Source organism: Nymphaea colorata, chromosome 4, assembly GCF_008831285.2.
Source record: "Nymphaea colorata isolate Beijing-Zhang1983 chromosome 4, ASM883128v2, whole genome shotgun sequence".
Classification (NCBI taxonomy): domain Eukaryota; kingdom Viridiplantae; phylum Streptophyta; class Magnoliopsida; order Nymphaeales; family Nymphaeaceae; genus Nymphaea; species Nymphaea colorata.
Genome location: NC_045141.1, coordinates 26,843,718 through 26,864,056, shown reverse-complemented (window position 1 = coordinate 26,864,056; position 20,339 = coordinate 26,843,718). Strand labels below are relative to the sequence as shown.

At 37.9% G+C, this 20,339-nt stretch overlaps 1 protein-coding gene across 3 annotated transcripts; it reads left to right on the top strand.

The window, feature by feature from the left end:
• Nucleotides 1-1,292: 1,292 nt before the first annotated feature.
• On the top strand, nucleotides 1,293-15,391 carry LOC116252883 (polycomb group protein EMBRYONIC FLOWER 2). Of its 3 annotated transcripts, XM_031627491.2 has the most exons (23): nucleotides 1,293-1,485; nucleotides 1,741-1,871; nucleotides 2,668-2,808; nucleotides 3,448-3,616; nucleotides 3,782-3,837; nucleotides 4,781-4,895; nucleotides 5,058-5,217; nucleotides 5,304-5,360; nucleotides 6,282-6,421; nucleotides 6,730-6,789; nucleotides 6,891-7,015; nucleotides 8,174-8,238; nucleotides 8,608-8,660; nucleotides 8,789-8,842; nucleotides 8,925-8,984; nucleotides 9,472-9,518; nucleotides 9,637-9,860; nucleotides 9,941-10,241; nucleotides 10,388-10,436; nucleotides 12,298-12,381; nucleotides 12,626-12,705; nucleotides 14,277-14,366; nucleotides 14,945-15,391. In XM_031627491.2, the coding sequence occupies exons 3-23, from the start codon at nucleotides 2,774-2,776 to the stop codon at nucleotides 15,066-15,068; spliced, it is 2,148 nt and encodes a 715-aa protein (XP_031483351.1). In that variant the 5' UTR covers nucleotides 1,293-1,485; nucleotides 1,741-1,871; nucleotides 2,668-2,773; the 3' UTR covers nucleotides 15,069-15,391. The 3 variants fall into 3 exon arrangements, with proteins under 3 accessions (XP_031483351.1, XP_031483350.1, XP_031483352.1); XM_031627490.2 differs by lacking the exon at nucleotides 1,741-1,871; XM_031627492.2 differs by lacking the exons at nucleotides 1,293-1,485; nucleotides 1,741-1,871 and adding an exon at nucleotides 2,920-2,990 and having other exon boundaries at nucleotides 2,672-2,808.
• The last annotated feature ends 4,948 nt before the right edge of the window (nucleotides 15,392-20,339 follow it).

Sequence of the window (20,339 nt, the reverse complement as noted above, 5' to 3'; positions counted from 1 at the left end):
CATTGCACCGCTGAAACCAAATTTAAGTATTTCTGTTATTGTGCAAGTGGATCAACTTCCTGCAGCTACGTTGAGTCCAATCCCTGCCCGTTAGCAAAGTTAAGTATTATTTTAAAGTCTCATTGTAATATAACTTTAAACACAAAGAGGATAATCATATAATTTATTTACGTATGAAAAATAAAGAGAACTTTTTCACATCAATAACAATGTCTAAACACGAGTAAATATATCTTCGAACGTGACGCCATTAAGTAGAGCCTTTTTTAGCAGTTGCCCCCAGAAGCAATTTCACAAATGCGAGGCCCGTGATCGAATTTATGGCTCAGTTATAGGCACTTACATGAAAAGATTTCAACATAATAAAAGCGTCCTAAAAGATAACCTTTTGGACGTGGGCACGATTACAGTTGTAGGCACACTCTAACGGAAAAAAAAAAACAAATAAAAAACATCTGATGACATTTAAAAAACATTTAAGACAGCGTGTTTGGTGTAATGAGGGACAACCAAAATTTGGTGGAATGGCACTAAAATATGTCCGCATGATCCAATAAGTTACCTGCCTTCTTGGTTGTTTGTGAACTCGTATCCCGTCGAATTGATCAATATTCCCTATTCAGGGTGCATGTATTTTTATATGGTTTGGATTCTGAATACAATCTTCCAACGCAAGGAATCTCGTTCAACTGAAATTGGCATATTTGGCCAGCAAAATGTGAAGTCCAACTTGTTAGGCAGCGCTGCTCTATCCCGTCGAATCATGGTTGATTGATATATATTATAAATATCACATTTATATATTAAACATAAAATATTCCATGACTGTTGCATCATGAGAAAAACATATTAATGTTGGAGTTGCCAACTTTTCTCCTAAGATTATCACTATGCTTCAAATCCAAGATAGAGGCAAGGAAGTTTGACAAAAAAAAATCCATGGATTTGCAAGGTTCACAAATTCATCATAACTATCGCATGTTTCAAACATAGGATTTCAGTTTGTTGTTACAAATCAATAATAAAAAATCATAGTATGTACAATTATAACAACTTAAAATCCCAAACATTAAGATAATGGGTAATCAAACACACCGTTAATGAGATGTATTTATTCACATTTTGACCTAGTAAATGAACATTGAAAGTAAGGTGCACACGCGGCACGCATCAGTCGATGGCTGTTTCTTGGGGTCTTCAGGGATGTCTTATTTATTCTAACGTCGTTCCTGAAAGAGGGTTTGGACCGTCGATATAAGGAAATTCGACGGTGGCAAAAGCTACCTTTTCCAAAATAAGCAAGGGGAGACTCACGCAATCGTTCCTCTTCCTTCGTGTAAGGAATGCCCTTTAAACGGCGAGTTTCGAGGTTTGCCATCTCCCTCCCCCTTTCTCTCTCCTGACTATAAATAGGAGACTGGTCTAAGTCCCCAAATTTTCGCCCCCTTCCAGAAAATATGAACTCGTTCAGGAGCTAGGGCAAAGGTACAGATTTCTGTCTTCTTTATTTTCCTCAATTCTACTGCGTTTTTTTATTATATTACAATTTTATGTCCTTCGTTCTTCGTTCTTCTTAGACCATTGTGCTCGTTACATTGAAGCGCATCATTGCCTCTTGTCCTAGGGGCGAATTTTGGCTAGGCTATTTTGTTTCATTATTGATCTATTTTATAGTCGTCACGGTTTAACGTGGATTTATAAGCAATCTCGGCGGTGATCATTCTTTATCTAAACGTGTAGTGGTTGAGAATCTATGCTGTTTAGCTTATTGGGCGGTTTGGGTGTCGATTATTGGCTCTTACTGGAGTCTGAAGCGAAATGGAAGCTTGTTTTGGCATGGTGTTTCAAATTTAGCTTCCTGCAACGTTTCGGTGAGCTCCAATCTTGTTTCGGCGTGGGTTTTTTTTTTTTTCCTAATATACTTATTTCGAGAGTTTTGCATAAGGCAGTCGATTTATTGTGCTTTTCTAATAACATATCAGAGGGGGAAAAAGACTAAACAAAGAGAATACACGTAAAGAGAAATGCATGCAAAACAGGAATGGGAGCGGTGCAATAATTACTAATGCTACCAGTTTAGGTGGGTGAAAAACCCAAAAGACGAAGAAATGTGAATGTATTACAACGTATAGTTTCCACGAGTGGTATAACTACGAGTCAATGTAGGCACCATTTTCGCTAACAGCATAACACGTTTCAGATTTTATTATTCCATTTAGCCGAGAAAAAGAGTTTGACAGCATCAAACCATGGGCATTGGGCAAGCATCTGCATTTTGGAATAATTGGGTATGAATCTCAAGAAAAATAATATGAATTTGTTATTTGTTAATGCTGATGGACACTGTAAAATGAAAAAGCTCCAAGCATCACCATTGTGTGAATAGTCTATAAACCAATTGGACTGTCCAAAGATGTTGTTGTAACGTACATTGACGGTTTGAGGATGTCCCATCAAAACCAGTAGCTCAATGTGCAATGCAGTTTGTAGGCAGCAGTCCTGTGGAACCATGATTTAGGGGTGTGTGTATGTGTGATGCATACTAGTCCATATATAGACACACTGTTAATATCTGGACAATTATATATTTTTAATGGCTGTTTGAGTTGTTTCATTTTTTGCTGGAGACTATCCTTATGTTATTTACAATCTTTTGAACTGGTGCAGGTTTTGTGCAGGAGAATTATGTTATCCTCCTACTAACCGTTGAATATCTGTGAGGCTTGGTAAAAAGCTATGCGTTTGTCTTCAATCCGGAATATTAAGTGTCAAAATGCCTGGCTTACCATTGGTAGTTCGTGAAACAACGTATATTCTTCTTCTTTACTTGCTGCCTAGCTGTTTATGTATTTGAGGTCACGTGGGTCGGATGGGCCTTCCCTTGTATTTGTAAATGATTTGCTTTATTTTCTGAATTAGGATCTGATGATTGTGATCTCTTTTGGTCGGTGATCTTGAATACTAGTCTCTGCAATTGGGCATCTATCTATGTAGGTTATTTGTGTTTTAAAATTGTACTTGTTTGGCATTGCATGAATTTCTCTATTAGAGTATCTTGATTCAATGCTTTTCTTAAATATTCAGCTATAATGCACTGTATTCTATGCAGTGTAGTGTGTAATATAGGAGGGGGGTTATATCAATTGGCATTCTGGTGCTCTGAATGGCCATGAGTACCAGCTACCCTAGGTCAGATAAACATTGTGCGACAAGTTTTATTCCATGCATGCAAGATATTCATCTCTACTGCTGTTGGCATTCTATGTTATAACTGTTTTTACTAGCAGCTTTGCCCACTACTCTAAGTCTGTTTCTTCATGCTGTTTTTGCATTAGAATTTGATCGCATGTTATAGTTATTATCTCTGTCCAAGCTTTTTAGTCTCCCTTTCTTCTTTTCAAAATTTTAATTATCCTATTTTTGCTGTTATTCTTGTACATAATGCAGGAATCTTGGGTGCAGTTGCAGTCATCCTAGGACTGTAGAACAAATGTGCCGTCAAGATTCTAGGGTTCATTTATCCACAGAAGAGGCTGCAGCAGCTGAAGAAAGTCTTTCTGTTTACTGTAAACCTGTCGAGCTCTATAATATTCTCCAACGTCGGGCTCTACGGCACGTAAGTCTTCCCCTCTTTCTGGTTTAAGGTGATTATCTGTATTCATTCCTTTGTGACACAGTTAGAAGTTAGAACTTAGAAGTTCCCTTTTGGGTAAGAGTATTTTAACATTCTATCTGTATCTAGATCATAAGAGAATAATCTAGTAAACTCTTTGTGCTTCAGCCATCATTTCTTCAACGCTGTTTGCATTACAAGATACAGGCAAAACACAAAAAAAGGTAACTCTTCTTTATCATTTTGCTTGTTGTCCTTCCAGCTCTACTGTTCCACTTCACCATTTGACAATCTAATGCATGTTTTCGACACTTTGGATGCTTTTACATTTTTAACATCTGTCTATACTTTCATCAGAAAATCCATCCTTCCACACTTGGTGTTATTGTCTGATTATGAATTAGTGCATAGGAAGTTCATCTTGTACTTGGAATTTGGGAAATTGAACATCTTTGCGTTAATGGGTTTGGTTTGAACTTTGAAGGTCAATAATGGTGGTGTAACTGTATCTGGTTGTCTGCTTCTGGATTCATCTACCTGTTGAGAGTCTTAGACACCTCAAATTATGTGCCTTTTTCAGGTCCTTCCAACGTACATCGTTTTTTCTAAAAACACTGCTTTGCACTTGTTGGATGTTTTTTTTTAAAGTATTGTAAGTGTCGATCCAGAAGATAAATCATTATCTGGTAATTCACATGATTCTTAGATGGGCTAACATAAGAATTGCAGCAAATTTTAGAAATTAAAGAAAGATTTGTCCTCACGTTCCTTTAGTATGGCTATTCTAAATTTATGTAGACAAAGAGCAGCCTGTTGAATCTGTTGTTGGCACAATTTCATGCCCAACAACATCTTGGAAACTTGTCAAGCATTGGCAACAAATATCCGACCATAAAGCAGGTTTAGACCCACATGGCAGGATGTTGTGTAGATAGAAAGATATGGCTGTTTACATGGTCGTGTCAAAAATGACTTGTAAAAAAGTGAGGTTACTGGGCTAAAAATGTGCATGTGGCATGGATTCAGATTCTCAGAACCTGGCTGCTGCTTATCAAACTTTTCATTTTCATGCTTAAATGTTGTTTGTTTTTTACAGTGGTTTTGGTAACTTGATTGCTACTTAAATGAGAGTTATCTGATTGGATTATGATTCTCTTATATTTGTAGAATACAATTAACTATTTCACTTCCGGCATTTGTCCCTGATGGAGTGGAACTGCAAAGCTTCTTTCCCCTCTTTGTACTCCTAGCTGCACCTGTTTCTGATATTACTGTGTCAGAGGTATAATTTTTTGTTATTGCTTAATTGTTAAAGATGTATGAGGACATGTGGACACATATATCATGCTCTTTTACATTCTACAACATTTGTATAGCTACTCGAAGCATGCATAACACTGATACATATTGTAAATGTGGAAATAATTTTGAAGCTACCTTGCAGAAATCTGTGAACTATCGGATCATTCGGGCATGTCCAATTACTGCATGCAGTGAATTTGGAAGAAGAGATCAGACAGAAGCTAGTTTTATTCTTCCAGAGATTAGGAAGCTATCCATTGATGCTAAATCTGGCAATGTCGCAATCTTATTTGTTACTTTTGGTATGAATTAGGTTATCTAGTTTTCTTCCTATCGCTATAGTTATGTCCATGCTTTTTGACTAGTACTTGTCTGTCGCAATTTGTAGGGGAATTGAGAAACCAATCTGCAGATGGCAGCATTTCTTCTTTTGCATTTCTTTCATGTAAGGTTTAAGTGTGAACTTTTTGTGTGCTTTCTCTGAGCTTCAACTTTGTAATTGTCCTCCCAAGGTCTTCATTGATGCCTGGCACTAGAAAAATTTTATGCACATGTTACAATACCATGAAAATCAATTTGGTAATAGAAAGAAAATGAGGAAAACAGCTATCAAGAGGTTCTTGATTATTGTGGAAGATATTGGTTGTGTCAATACCCTCATTTTTTGACATTTCTATCGGCATAGGAAAATTGAGAGCCTTGACTACAGGAAAAAAAACTATACTGTCTCAATTGGATTTCCATGTAAGGCAATTTGTGCTGCAGTATTATTGAGGGCATCTGCCACAAGAGTTCTAATGGAGGATGACAAATGCACCTTGGTTTGCCAAGGGGAAACTGTTTACTTGTCTATCGTATCTATTTATCTTTTGCAACAGACCCTTGTCATGATCCTTTAGCATCAAATTGCACAGCCTTTGGACTCTTGCATATCAAGAACTCCATTAGGATTCTGACTGGAAGCAATCAGTGAGAGGGGATATAAGGATTTGTTGAGGTTCTAATGAGTGGTTAATGCCTTCTGCCCACCATCTTGACTAGGCGTTAAGGAGTGAAGATGAAAGGGGAGATTAGCTGTTCTCCACTACTTGGTGAAAGGGCGCTCTGACCAACTTACTCACACCTCCATTTTCTATTGCCGTTGGCATTTTATTTCAACTCTTGGTTGCCGATTGAACCTTATATGTTCTTTATATAGTTGCATGGGAGGACTGAATAGCTTTTTCTGACATCATATTAGTGTTTGTTGGGATTGAATGCATGTCAAACTCCTGTTATTACACAAAATTGCTGCTTACTGCAATTTCGAAACCTTCTTTGGAAACTATTTTTAGGTACTTCTTGAGAATCTTTTTCTATTTTCCAGCTAAATTTGGCAGCCTTTGTCACTGGGGAAAATTACCTTTGGATTTTCTCAGTTCTTCATGGGAAGAATCTGCAAGCTTACATATGGGGCACAGGACTGAAGTGCTGCAAATGGTTGACTTGCATCCCAGCATTCTTGAGGTGTGTGTACAATGCTATGCAGTATTTCTAACTATGTTAAAATTTCATTGTGGCTGTGCTAGTTATAGATGCTAAAAATTGTGCCTTCTATGACCATTGGATAGGCCGGCCTTATATTTTCCATTTGTAGTGGGGTGATGTAGCATGTTTCTGATATTGCGTGTGCTGATTTGAAAATTTTAAGCAATGTTTTTTTATAATGACGTGCTTCCTTTTTTAAGAACTCTTCTGCCTATATATGCGTTTCAAATCATAATATTAAGGAAAAAGATGTTTGACATTGGATGTTTGTTTCCTTTTGTATATAGCACGGGAATTCAGGTGTTGAGAATTGTATAAAATTTCAGACTCGTGCCTCATTGTCTATGGTAAGTTAACTGGCTTTCAGTATTTCTTGCTCTTTTTCTGTCGTCTGATGTGGCTTGAGTGTGTGAATTTTTGCAATCTTTGGTTGTTTTCTTCTTTTCAGAAGAGTGCAATGAAGCAAATGCAAGTCAATATTTATGCACAAGAACTTGGTGCAAGAGAGAGGTCTCCTTATGATTCCTACTCATACCATGATGTTCCTGCTTCTTCCTTATCTCACATTGTTCGGTAAGTGTTCTTGATTTCTGTTGGTTTGTTGTCCTTTGCCAGTAGACATTCACACACTTTCAAGCTGCACATTTATCAACGATTCAACGTAGTTTTGTTGTGATCAAAACCTCCAATAGTGTAATCACTGAGTAAGAAACACATGATTCAATGAAAAAGATAATATACGAAGTGCCATTATTAATTGTATTAGTTATGTCACAATATGCTCGTGCACAGATAGAAAATCATTTTTAGCAATAGATAATTTGGAGAGAAGGACAAGTTATCTATTGCATGTACTCTTGCTGCCCTCTATTATGTCTATACTCTTTAACTTATAACCGTGAAAAGTAAGCCAAGGTGGAAATACAAGCAGTAGATAGAATTGAAGTTTAATACTTCTAGGATTCTATTTTTGTACAGCCCAGCCAAGTTAAGTCTAAGCTGAATATATTGAACATATGGAAGTGACTCCACAAGCAAACCATGTAACTGCAGATTCTACAACAGATATATGTCTCTTTTGTAACAGAAAGCTATCATAGAAGTGAAAATCCACATTGCCATGTTTTGCAAGTTGCAAGAAGTTGCTTATTTGCAAACTAGAACCTGGTTGGAGCCCGTTGGTTCCATTCAATCTAGAATGTGCTTAAGGGTTTTTTTTTTTTCTCCCCATAGGGGTTTGGCTTCTTAAGCCAGCACTTCCGGCTTAAAACAAGTAGAAGCACAATCATGATGAAATTTTCCTCTCCTTGAAAAAATTCTCTTCCCCAAAGTGTACTGATGGAAATTTTCACTTCTTCCTTTGCCCCCATGCAAACACTTCCAAACTTTTCCATACTTAAAAATGTAGTTGAATGTCCGTTAATTGGAGCATTTGGAGAGTGTTAGGGTTTTCCAAGGAGGCACTTGACATACTTAATAGTTTTGGATTCGGGTGATGGATATGAATGGAGTGTCGAAAGTGTTGGAAAGCTCTGACAGCTGCATTGTGAACATCTGCATTCACTGGTAATATCTGGTATGGTTAACAAAGCAACTTTGTTTGACAATTGAAAATGCCAAATGGGCTTGTGCTTGCACTGTCTCTCAGTTACTTTGGAGGTTCCTGTTTCCTTTTTATTTTTTCAATATAAATTATGATGGATCCTAATGGATTTCAACGTTCCTTGATAGATTAAGGACAGGAAATGTCATCTTCAACTACAGATATTACAACAACACATTGCAGAAAACTGAAGGTCAGAGTTGTAAAGAATCATTTTTATGTTATTTTAGTTTTTTCCTATTCACGCAAAGCCTTTCCGTTGAATGCTAAAATAGTTTAGTGTGTGGTCATAAAGTATAATGTAGTAGCCCATCAAGTCTAGGCCACCTTCTCATCCAGATATTACTATATGGGGATTTGAGGATTCTCTTATTGATGTGCGTTGAGGTTGGTTAACCTTTGTAATCCTCCACGATGATGAAACGTTTTGGTTATAGACGTCTTGATTGCCTGCTGGTGCTAAAAGCATATTGACCAAGAGACTTTCATCCTGCACCTCTTTCCAGATCATTTTCTTGTGCTTTTCTCTAATGAGTTTCTATATGTTGAACTTGGTAAACAGTTACTGAGGACTTCTCCTGTCCATTTTGCTTGGTGCAATGTGCAAGCTTCAAGGTTTTTTATGGTTCTCCATCTCTTATTTTGTTTTTCTTCATTTTCCTGGTACACAATCTATGTGATTTCTTGCAGATGTCTTTAAGTGTAACTTAGTTTATCTCACCAACTTCTGCTTGCTATTTTAGGGCCTGCGGCATCACTTGACCTCATGCCATGATCTATTTAATTTTGAATTTTGGGTCGGTAAACTCTGGGGTTCCCAATGTGTTGTCTTATTGTATTATTGTGGTTATCTGAACAAGGTATTCATGGCAATTGCAGGTAACAGAAGAGTACCAGGCTGTTAATGTTTCTGTCAAAACTGATACATGGCGATCTGAGGTTAGAACTTTGTACTCCTTATGATGAATAATTAGAGCAGAACTTTGAACAATGTTTGTTAGTGCATTTTCCTGATTTTCTTTGTTAGATGGGCAATTGAAAAAGGTACTGTGCATAGGTCAGTATATTTGCTGGTGCTGGGTTCTTTATCTGCTGTGCATATTCTGCATGATAGTTTTTTTTTTTTTTATAATTTATATTTGGCTGATCTTTTACATATTTCAATAATGATTAATAGAATGTTACTTTTGTGATTCTGTTTGTGATTGATTTAACCTTGAGGGTTGCTTTATTCTGGTTAGAAGTTAAATTGGGTTAGCCTCTCAAGGATTGCTTGTCACGTGCAAAAACTAGATTGCAAACTGAAATTTCTGCCATACGTTTAAGAACTGTATCTTCTTTGTTGTTGATTAAAGATGTCACATGTGCCTCTAATCAAATCATTTTTCTTGACTGTAGTATAATTTTTGTTTTTGTTTTTGTGAAGGTTGTCGCAGATGGTATTGATCCACGTCTCCAGACATTTTTCTATTGGTGAATTTTGGTTCTATTCACTTCCTCAACTCCTTGCAGAACTTTCAAGAAGAAATTATTGTTGTTATTTTTGTTTTTTGATCTCTGTAGTTTGCTTTGTTTTCTTTTCACTTGCCAGCTCGAAATCAGGTAGACGAAGGAGAAGCAAGGCCTTTGGCCAGAACGGCAGGTTTGTTCAACCACAGGTTTTGAAACTAGAGTCACCTGATGATGGCAGGGCAGATACTTCTGAGGATTGTGTGGATAAGAATGCATGTACAAGTTCATCTCCTATGGCCATTTCAACATCTCCTATCTTCTCTGCTCCTTCAAGGTTGTCATCACGTGAAAGGTCCAAAAATGGTTAGTATTTGTGTCTGTTTGTTGTGATAACTTCTTTAACTTGTTTTCTGAATCATTGACTCCTGAGTTTCATGATACAGATGGTGATTTTGGCAAGGTAGATGAGGGGAAGATGGTAGAAACATCATCAGATGAAAATCATTTGGTTTTGAAAAGACATAAAGCTGAGAACTCAGTGCTCATTGATGATCGATGCACTGCAGAGTGCATACAACCTGCTGCATCAAGCCCTAATGCAGCTGGTGTTTGTGCTATCACTGCACAGGATTCTGGAAGTGCTGAATGTGCTATGCCTGGATCTGGAAGCAATCTTGCTCCACCAGCAATGCTTCCATTTGCAAAAACGCGAAAGTTATCTGCTGAGAGAGCAGATCCAAGAAAGTAAGTTTTTTTGTGTATTTGTCATATATGCTTTCCTAGATAAGCCATCCAGATTTTGGCTTGAACTTATTAGTTTATGTGAATCTTCCAGCACCTGCTGGATGTTATGCTTGTTGTCCTTTCTGATTTTATCCTTTTGTTTCTAGCCGTGCACTTCTCCAAAAGCGGCAGTTTTTTCACTCTCATCGAGCTCAGGTAATAGGTGATTCCTTTGAAGTATTGAAACTTTGGTCGGTTTCCTCTAGGTTGTTTCCCATGAGATTCTATTCCTCTTTGGTGGCTGAAGTTGTTTATTTGTCGATCTAGCACAATATAGCATGTACATGTATTATTTCTTCAGTGCTAAGTAACATTGACTCTTCAAAGGTTGCTGCACTCAAGTCAACACAAGTCAGGTGTGGCAACCGACAATTTGCCTATTTTTGGTTTATTCACTAATAGAATATATATATATATATATGGAAACAGTGTCACAGAAAATGAGTTTTATTAAAAAATGCAAAAAACATTTTTTTGAAAAAAAATGCCAAAATGAAAAGAAATACAAAAACATTTTTTTTGAGTGTTTTTCGTTTTTTTTTCATCTTTTCATCTTTTTGCATTTTTTTTCTTGCTTTTACATTTTTCTAGTTACCAGATCTTTATTTTCATATTTTTCACATGTTATTTTTAGGATTTTTCCTTTTAAAACTTTTTTATAACTTGCCAAGATTTTCTCGAGAAAAACAACTCTACTGTATTATACCCAAGAAAAACCTCGCCGTTTAATACCCGAAAACAATATTTGTGACAATGATATATAATGTCGCCACGCCCACACCTATGCAACAGTGTTCTCACGAGCTAAAGCGTCTACTTCTATGACAATTACATCTAACTTTTGTTTGAATAACAATAACCATCTTAATTAGGAATAACAATTACCATCTTAATTAGTCCATATACATTGTACTTAACCTAATACTTGGACTCATCTTGTCTGGCCTGATTTACCATAGTTATCTGGGATTCTGACATTCATTCCATGCTATGAAGAAGTAAAAACAGGCTGCTGATAATGCCATTTAAGTATCTCATGTTGTTAACATTGCATACTAGATTGTCATTGCAATTGATTAACTTTCTTTCTACCTATATGTGGATTTTAGGCACCTTAGGCTGAAATTTCAACGCAGAAATCATTGCCATAAGCTATGTTGGTGTCATGGTGGCATCAAAGTGTTGTAGTATAGACTTTTACCTGGTGGATGGCAGTCTGTGATGTTTTGGGGAGGTTATCACCTGAGTATTACCATAACAAAGTTACTTCACAAGCTAGTGGTTTTCTCCATCTTCCATCCAATTATCTACAAGTACCTTGCCCAAAACCTGTCCAATAAAAAGATAATGGATGACTGTTCAATGCAGTCACCTATATCATCTCTACTGTGAATCCAATGCACTTAGCAGTATCCTCTCTAGGATACCCTGTGAATGATGACTGAATTGAAGAAATGCATCTGATTTTGAGTCTGTCATGGAACTAAGCAAGCAGCAGACAATCTCTGAAAAATTTTATTAGAACATTTCCTAGACATGTAAGCAGTTGGTGGAACGTGCTTGGCATACAAAATGTTTCAGTGAATGATGGTGGTTTCATTTCGTACAGTCATATATGGTACAGATGCTCTGTGTGAGAGAAGAGTTTTCACAGAGAGTCTAAACTGTTCCTTTATCTATTTCCCAAGAAAGAAGCAAAACTTCTGGTATAACTTGTAGTTGCAATTTGTGCTTTTTGTGGACATAAATCAGCAGGCGACTGGCTCCTTTATCTTATTATTGTTGTAACTGCATTTTTAATTTCCACCTATTTTACTTTGTTGGCATCTAAATGGTTGCCACTGTTATACATGTCGTGGTCTGTTGCATCTCAATGCTGAGAAGTGCTATTTTTATTTTAGTTCAAGTTTTTTATTTAATTGTATGGTCCTGCAACATCTGGTTCCAAATGAGAATATGGTTACAAAACTTCTTGCTGTGTGTGTTTGGCTGATGGTATTGTTTTTCTCAATTGAAGCCAATGGCATTGGAGCAAGTGTTGTCAGACCGTGACAGTGAAGACGAGGTTGATGATGACATTGCTGATTTTGAAGATCGAAGGGTATGAATATGGTTCCAACCTCCTTCATTGTCTGGTTTTAACATTTGGGGGCAGAATCGTAATAACTATGGTACCTGTTTTTGACCACTCTGTAGATATGGTTCCAGTTTTAAGGTCTGACTGGTACTTTGTATGTGCTGGTCATGTCATTAGTTTTGCTGAAATACAGTAAATGAACGGTCCATGGTGCCATCTTTATGTGATGTTTTTAATAAAAGATTCTTCTTTCATTATATTGTTTCAGATGCTTGATGATTTTGTGGATGTGACCAAGGATGAGAAGCAGATTATGCATCTCTGGAATTCCTTTGTGAGAAAACAAAGGTAATAATTTGTAGTGGCCAATTTGGTTTTCCTTTTCACCTTATATTGTCTTTCTTTTTTTCTCTTAATTCTAGTGTCTTTTTTATTAACAGCATTTGGCATTAAGTCTAGTTCCTGACCACAAGATTTTGGGAGAACTGAGACGATGATGATGTTTCTCTTTTGTGTATATCTGTTAATTATCTACATGCTATGTTTGAAATCATTTTCCAATCAACAAGGTACACCATTTAAATAACTGGTAGCAACTCTATTAAATCGCAATTTAAATTGGACTGCAATTTAACTGCATGTTAAATGAAATTGTGGGTGGCCGAGTGTAAACCAATATATCAAATGGACTAGAATCAATATTGTTAGGGCTTTGTCACACGGATGCCCCTGTTTGGGCCTGCACCTGCATGGATGCGATGCAGTTGCATCTACAGGTGCAGGTGCTGGTTTGATGCAGCAAAATTCGCAAGAAGAAGGAGAGGAAGGAGAAAGGAATAAGAAGAGGAATTCCTGGCTGCAGCAGGTGGAGGACAGGCAGTGGCTGCAAGGTTCAACCATGGGTGCAGGGGAGAAAATATGCAAGTTTTGTACATATAGAGTTTTTATTTTTGGCTTCTGAACTTTTCTTTTATTAGAAAATTCAAAGAAAGACTGCTTTTACAATTTACGAAAAATCTCTTTTTAACGTTGCATTGTTACTTTTATAAAGTTCTCTTTGTTACAATTTATTTAAAGTTTCTTTTAACTTTTAATTTTCTTTCCTTCTCACACGTACATACGCCCTTGCCTCACCTGTACCCCAAGCTTTACAGGAAAGTGCCATGCATCATACGTGCACTTGCACCCCCACAGTTGATCTGCATGACACATGGATAATCCTCTTGATTTTGGACCCAGAAATGAATTTATGAGGCCTGCATTTGTTGTTTCTCGGTTTTCTGTGTGTGCAAGCACCTGTTAATGTGTTTTCAAGTGTGGATGAGTGGGTATGTAGACGGGTTGTGGTTGGTTTTTACAGAAAATGGATCGTCCATCTGGCTGCTACTATAGGTTCACAAATCTCGTAGAATTAGGTTAGTACAAGCCTTATGATTAAGCATTCATTGGCTAGTTGTCGTTAGTTATTGACTCATTGAATCCCCAGATTGCTTAGTGACATGACCGTAGCCAACACTCTCCTGCAGATATCTTTATGGCAATACGTCTCCTTTTCTATAGATGCATCACTTGCTATGAGATGTGTTACAGAAGGCAATTAAACAAAATTCGGTTCTGAAAGAGGGATGAGTGGAAGATGCAGATCAAAGAAATGCCTTTTTAGTGATCAATACTGTTTCTATGTACAAAAAGAATTGTTCCATCCATGGAGAACAAAAGAACTGCACAGGTCTGGTTATATCTGAAGACCTTTAGAGGAGGAAAATAAAAAATGCTATGTTTTTTCATGTCAGTGTTCATTCTTTATGGTTTCTAATTTTTTGATTAAATAATGTAAAACTCTTTTGGGTGGATCCTAATATTCTAGCACATGTGATTTTTATATGTAATTATGATGGTGAGTTTTCTTTTTCTTGTAGGGTTCTGGCAGATGGTCATATTCCTTGGGCCTGCGAAGCTTTTTCAAAGCTGCATGGTCGTGACCTTGTTCGTATACCAGCACTGATGTGGTGGGTTGGATTTCCTATTCTCCAGTTTGCATGCAAATGAAGGATGTGCATATGCACCCAACCTAATGGGGAACACACATTTATGTTTAGGACAATCCGTCAGAGTTTGAATTTTCCCCGTCCTGTCCTGTCTGCTTGGCAAGGTTACGGGGCTGTTTGGCAATGAGAACAGTTTGTAATTGTTCATGGATATTGCGCCTAAAAATTGGGACAGATTCATGGAACAGGTGTTCCATGAATCTGTCCCAATCTTTGGGTCAGATTCATAGAACAGTTACAAACTGTTCTCATTGCCAAGCAACCCCTAAAACTCAACCCATCTGGCATTTCCCTGGGACTTCTGGCCATTTTTGTGTTCTTCTTTTTTCCATTGTATAAGGGTCACTTCTGCATGTTCATGTAACTGTACTAGGTTATAACTGCGTTTACTTCCTTTATCTAATCTGTTCCCATTCGTCATCTTTTTCCCTTTTATCTTACATGCTGCTGCTGTGTATGCGATGAGTACTTGAGGATGGACTGGATGTACATGAACGTGGTTGTTTTCTTGAAAGGATGATGAGTTTGCATGTGTGCAGGTGTTGGAGGTTATTCATGATCAAGCTGTGGAACCACAGCCTCCTTGACGCCCGTACAATGAACAATTGTAATTTAATTCTTGAGAAATTTCGAGATGGGAATTCAGATGACCAGCAGAGCTAATCATTTTTTGTAGTTCTATCCATTCTTTGAGCAGCATCACAAGAGGATTATGGGATAGTTCAGGGTGGGCAGCTTATATTTCACAATTGCTTTACTGTATACAGACAACAATCCAGGTGGCGGCCTCTTAAATTATTCTTTTATTGACATCAAAGGTACAGTTCGTGGGGCCTTGGTAGCTGGTTTCCCCTTTTGGTCACATATATAGCATTTCCACAAAATGCTATTTTACAACAATTTGTATATGCTTCTAAACAGTACTTTTATATGGAAAATGGTGCCAGGGCGTTTTACCCCTGGCCGCAGTAATTACTTTTCTTTAAGTTGAATTTCTATGCCTTTTAAACTTAATATTGTGATGATTATAGCACCTAAAACTGATGGTTCATTCAAGGTCTTGGCTAGTTTGGTTAAGATCCTTTCTGTTTCCTAGAGGTTCAATGGTTCTGTCTAAACACTCGGAGGTGTGCTTTAAAGACATTCTTGAACTGTTAAGCTATTGCCAGACGTGAGACTAGTTCAAATTTCGATTACGTCATACGTTGTGACAGCAGTAAACTGTGCGGCCCTACCTGGTAAATTCACAAGAGTCTGACTCGTGTGTAAACCGTTGTAGCACAATATCCAGTTCGGTTCGGATGCCATAACTTCTACACCGAAATGGGATCTGGAAATTAGTGAGAAATGGGAAAAGTGTGATCGCTCAAATCTACAGTAGTGCGATACAAACTATATTCTTCAGAAAATGAGCACTGGGAAAGGCATTGCTTTCAGATCCTTCAAAGAACTACGGTACGCGAAAAAAGGATGTGTTATCGAATACTTCAGATGAGGCCGACTAAATTCCATTGGTCTGACGGATTTCTGCCCATCACAATGTAATGTGTGTATATATATACATAGTCGGAAGGGACGTATTGCCGATGAATGCAACGATGGGGGTCTCATCTTTTCGAAATGGGGAAAAACCATAGAGAAGCTCCCCGTTATACCGTTACCTCCCGGAAAGAGAGAGTGGCTGTGCCCGCCGTAGCTCTTTTCGATCAACGTCGCCCTCCTCCTCCTTTGCCTATTCCCTTTCCTCGGTGGCTATGTATATATATATACACACCCAGACTCGGAGTGTACCAAGCAAAACATTTTTTTTGGTCAGAAAGCCTACTTATAGTTGACTAATATAATTGACTTTAAGAACCAGACGACTCAGTTTTCGTACAACAGAAAAATTTGTAGAGCTTGAAAGTCCATGGTAGAGAACTTATATAAATATTATAAGGTCAAAACCCTCTTTGCCAAGGGCCTTCATGGATTCCACTTGATAGGAATAAACATGAAAAAAGATGCATCTAAAGGGTAACCGTCGTTCCAGTGGCGAGCCAGAAGCGGAGCGAAGAAGTTATGCTTGAAGGAGTACTAATGGTTTGAATTTAAAAGGACATTCATACATAAATAAAGAAAAGCGACCAAGGTCTTAATATGTACCTAAAGCAAATTTTGAGAACTGGTGTGAACAATTGCCCACATCAGCTCACACTTGTCTTCACCATTGCGCCGTTCCTGAGTGAATTTGCCAATGTCGTATTGTATCAGCTGATCATACGTCAGTTCTAAGTTTCTAATAAACGTGATTTCTTGTGTTCTTAATTGCCTTAAATTATTTTTACATTATTTCAAATAAAAAGAAATGAGTCAATACGATCCAATGCATATCGCCGGATCATATCTGTCAGCGAGCATTCGTCTCGCAACCAGCAAATGATATCATTGGCAGCTGGAAGCCTGCCACTTGTGTTTTATCCTAGCCCTTTTCCCGCGCCATCTGGATTAATAATGTTGTCTGGCTTTGCAGTGAAGACTTGCACCTGGTTGTATCACAACTTTTGGAACTCAAAGCTTATCCCAGAATATTGTAATAGTGATAACACGAAGGTCTTTACTTTGCTCACCCCTAAAAATCGGAGCAAATATTGCTCCAGCTCCACTTGACAAATCGCAGATCGCCTCAACTTGTCTCTGTGGCAATGGAAATGGACGCTGAAAAAGTTAGTACGGGACACTGCCAAATACAGGCACAACCTTCAGTTTTCATGGTAATTTGGGATAAGAAATGTTCTGACAGCGTAGCCCGAGTTTGCTCTTCGAAAAGGAAATTTCATAACATCGAACTGGCGAATAGCGAAAATGCATGAATGAAAAAAATATGGTTATGAATGTAAGGTGATTTAAACGTAGAATATCAGACGGGTGTGCACTGATGACTGAACAAGCAATTTACCATTCAAATGTAAAACATATGCTACAAATTATCAACAAGAGAGCATTCCTCCGCAGGCAACGGGTTTTAGAGAAGTAGTTCTACTTGTTTAGTAATTCAACCGAGGCTACGTTGATTTCCTTTCTCTTTTTCTCGAGAAAGCGGCCAATTCAATAGACCGGAAGGAGATAGATCGACAGAAGAACTGTTTGGTAAGCTGGGCTGGAACGGCTGGCCTGTGATGATGCTGAATCAGTTGATGGAGGCTATAATTGGAGAGCCACCGCGTCTGAAAAAGAATGAACTCGGTGGTGGCGACTGACTAAATGGCTAACTTGATAATAAAATTATCGATAGCCTAAGTAACTTTGGGAGTGCCACTGCAACAACGATCAAACAGGCACACTCGAATGAAAAAAATATTGACTATCTTCATGTTAAACGAATATTTCTAAGTCACGTAGATTATAGCACGCGGCGGTAGGGAAAAGGACCGCAGCCAAGCAAATGAAAAGCACCCACTTTTAGACTATAGGGAAATGCTTGTCAGCAACATTATTCTATTAGCATTCGCGACCTAGAGCAAATGTGCTAGAAAATCAACAGAAGCATGTCCATTGGGATTTAAAGTAGATTGCAACCTAACAACATGCCTGAAATACGGAAAGCAGATTGTCCTTATTCAGGGAGTGGTGAACTAAAAGCTGCCAAAAGAAGCATTTCTTGTGAAATTCTCTCTTAGATTAGAAACATGCTTATGTGTGCGCACGCAGTATGAGTATTTCACAAATCTCCAGTATAAAGTACCACCAGAATAAATTGTAATTTGCAACTGCTACCACATTACACAATTCACAAATCTCCAGTACAAAGTACCACCAGAATAATTGTAATTTGCAACTGCTACCACATTATAAAATTCACAAATCTCCTGTAGAAAGTACCACCAGAATATTTGTAATTCGCAACTGCTACCACATTACACAAAATCTTTTAATACTAGCAAAATTAATGACCGTGTAGATATATTAATGGCTCCAACAAAAAGGTTACAAATGCAAACCGAGTTTTGATACAGGTAAAGCTGGCCGTCACAAGGGTCACAGCAGTGCCAGAATGGCTGGTTAGTCACTACATCACCTAGTGGTTTTACTTCGGCAACAAAGAAGAAGAAAAAAGAAAAGAACTAAATTCCAACAGACTGAGGAATCTCTACCTTGGCATGTCAGAACTTGAAGGCAATAATATCATGGTAAAGAACTCAATCAAGCAGAGAGCTGCCTGCACTTTTTAAAGCAATCAGAAGACAAACTGGTAAATTGTACTTGTACAACCCTGGGATGTGCTGCCAACAGAAACAATAACTTGAGAGAAACAAAAGAAGAAGTTATGAATGCCAATAGACAAATAATTTTATAGACAGAAGAACATGGAAAGGAAGCAGGTTTACCAAGTAGGTCCTACATATTATATCTAATACATATGCAGTAGTCAGAGGGCAAAAAACAAGCTAAAATGCATACAACTGACAAAAATCCGACATATGAACTGTAAAAGAACAATCTACCTGCTTTAATAATTGAAAGGGCAGAATTTCGTAAGGATGCATAATCGTTGGCAATGTTTAACAAGGTAGGTTTGTATTGGTCCTACGAACATTCTTTTGGCAAGACCACATTAGCAACCTAGAAGCAATGCATGCCAACCTGAAAGCCAATTCATCTTGGAGTAAGAAATTTTTTCCATATGAGAAAAAGATAATAAATCCCAACTTTCTTTGTGAAAAACTTTTTAATTTCCGAACCACAAGTAATAAAACTATGTTCCCCGAAAATCGGAAAGGAAAAAGCATTGGCACTTTAAATTTCACTGAACTTAGCGGGAAACAGACTAAGATTGGCAGTGGCAAGTAATCTGAACCACCAGATACTTAAAAAGATTGACAGAATCATTACAGATCGTCCGAGTCAATCCATGAACGGATCGGCCACCGGCCAGCCATTGGATCACGGACAGGTGAGCTGCTTTTCTATTTCTCTAATGTTAGTATATCAAGAAATAGCGCAGATAAGCTTCAAGACTCCAGATCATGCACAAAGGAAGGAACGTGGAAGCTTGATGCGAAAGTTAGCTGCCGTGGAGATGAAGCGTCTCCGAAGCAAAAACCCTAATCCTGGATGTAACGGAATCAGGAAAGGCGAAAGTAATGCGGAAACAAGAGCATTCCTGAGACAGAGAGACGGAATTTTCCAAAAACAGAATGCATCCATAAATTTCCGGATCAAATTTCGCCAAGCATCTTGCGAGAAAAACATTTCTAAAGTCTGACTTTTCTATCCAGATTTTAAAAATGGAATTAATTTTCGCAAAGCACAAAAAAGCTGCATCTGATTTCTTGCAAACTACTAGAAGCAGCATATATACCAACGAGACCAAAACCTTTACCACATCAGAGCAAGAGATCCATCCGTGTGCACTTCCTTCTTGATTTGAAGCCGTGCCAATTTAACTAGCCATGCCTAATCGCTTTCGCTCATGTGCTAAATTTTAGAAAATCAAACTAACCTGAATTAGCAGGTCTAATTAAACCTTGATGTAGGTTTGAAAATTTAGAGTCGAATTGAAGGAGCGTTTAAGCACTTGAATCTTAGACCGCTAGGATCGTGCATGTTGAAGCAGGTTGTATTGTATGTATAGCCTGCAGGCAGGCACCCCGCCCCCTCTATTGACAGTTAATACACTCTTATGTCAGTAGTTTCACGTTGTCCTCTGTTATGGCCATGACACGGAGGGTGCTCTTGGTCTGCCTTGAAGTTAATCTCAAGTTGGATCCCTACAATTTTTTTTTTTTTTTTTTGTGAAGAAGATATTTAAGAAAGTTCTTTGATTGAGTACGAAAAAGGGCCACAAGTTTCAGGACGTGTTACGAATTTGAATATTTCGAGCTTGCGTCAAGTTTTTCATGGCACGTTGTTTGTTATGGAATTTCACATGCAATGGTGGACATGCAGCCATGA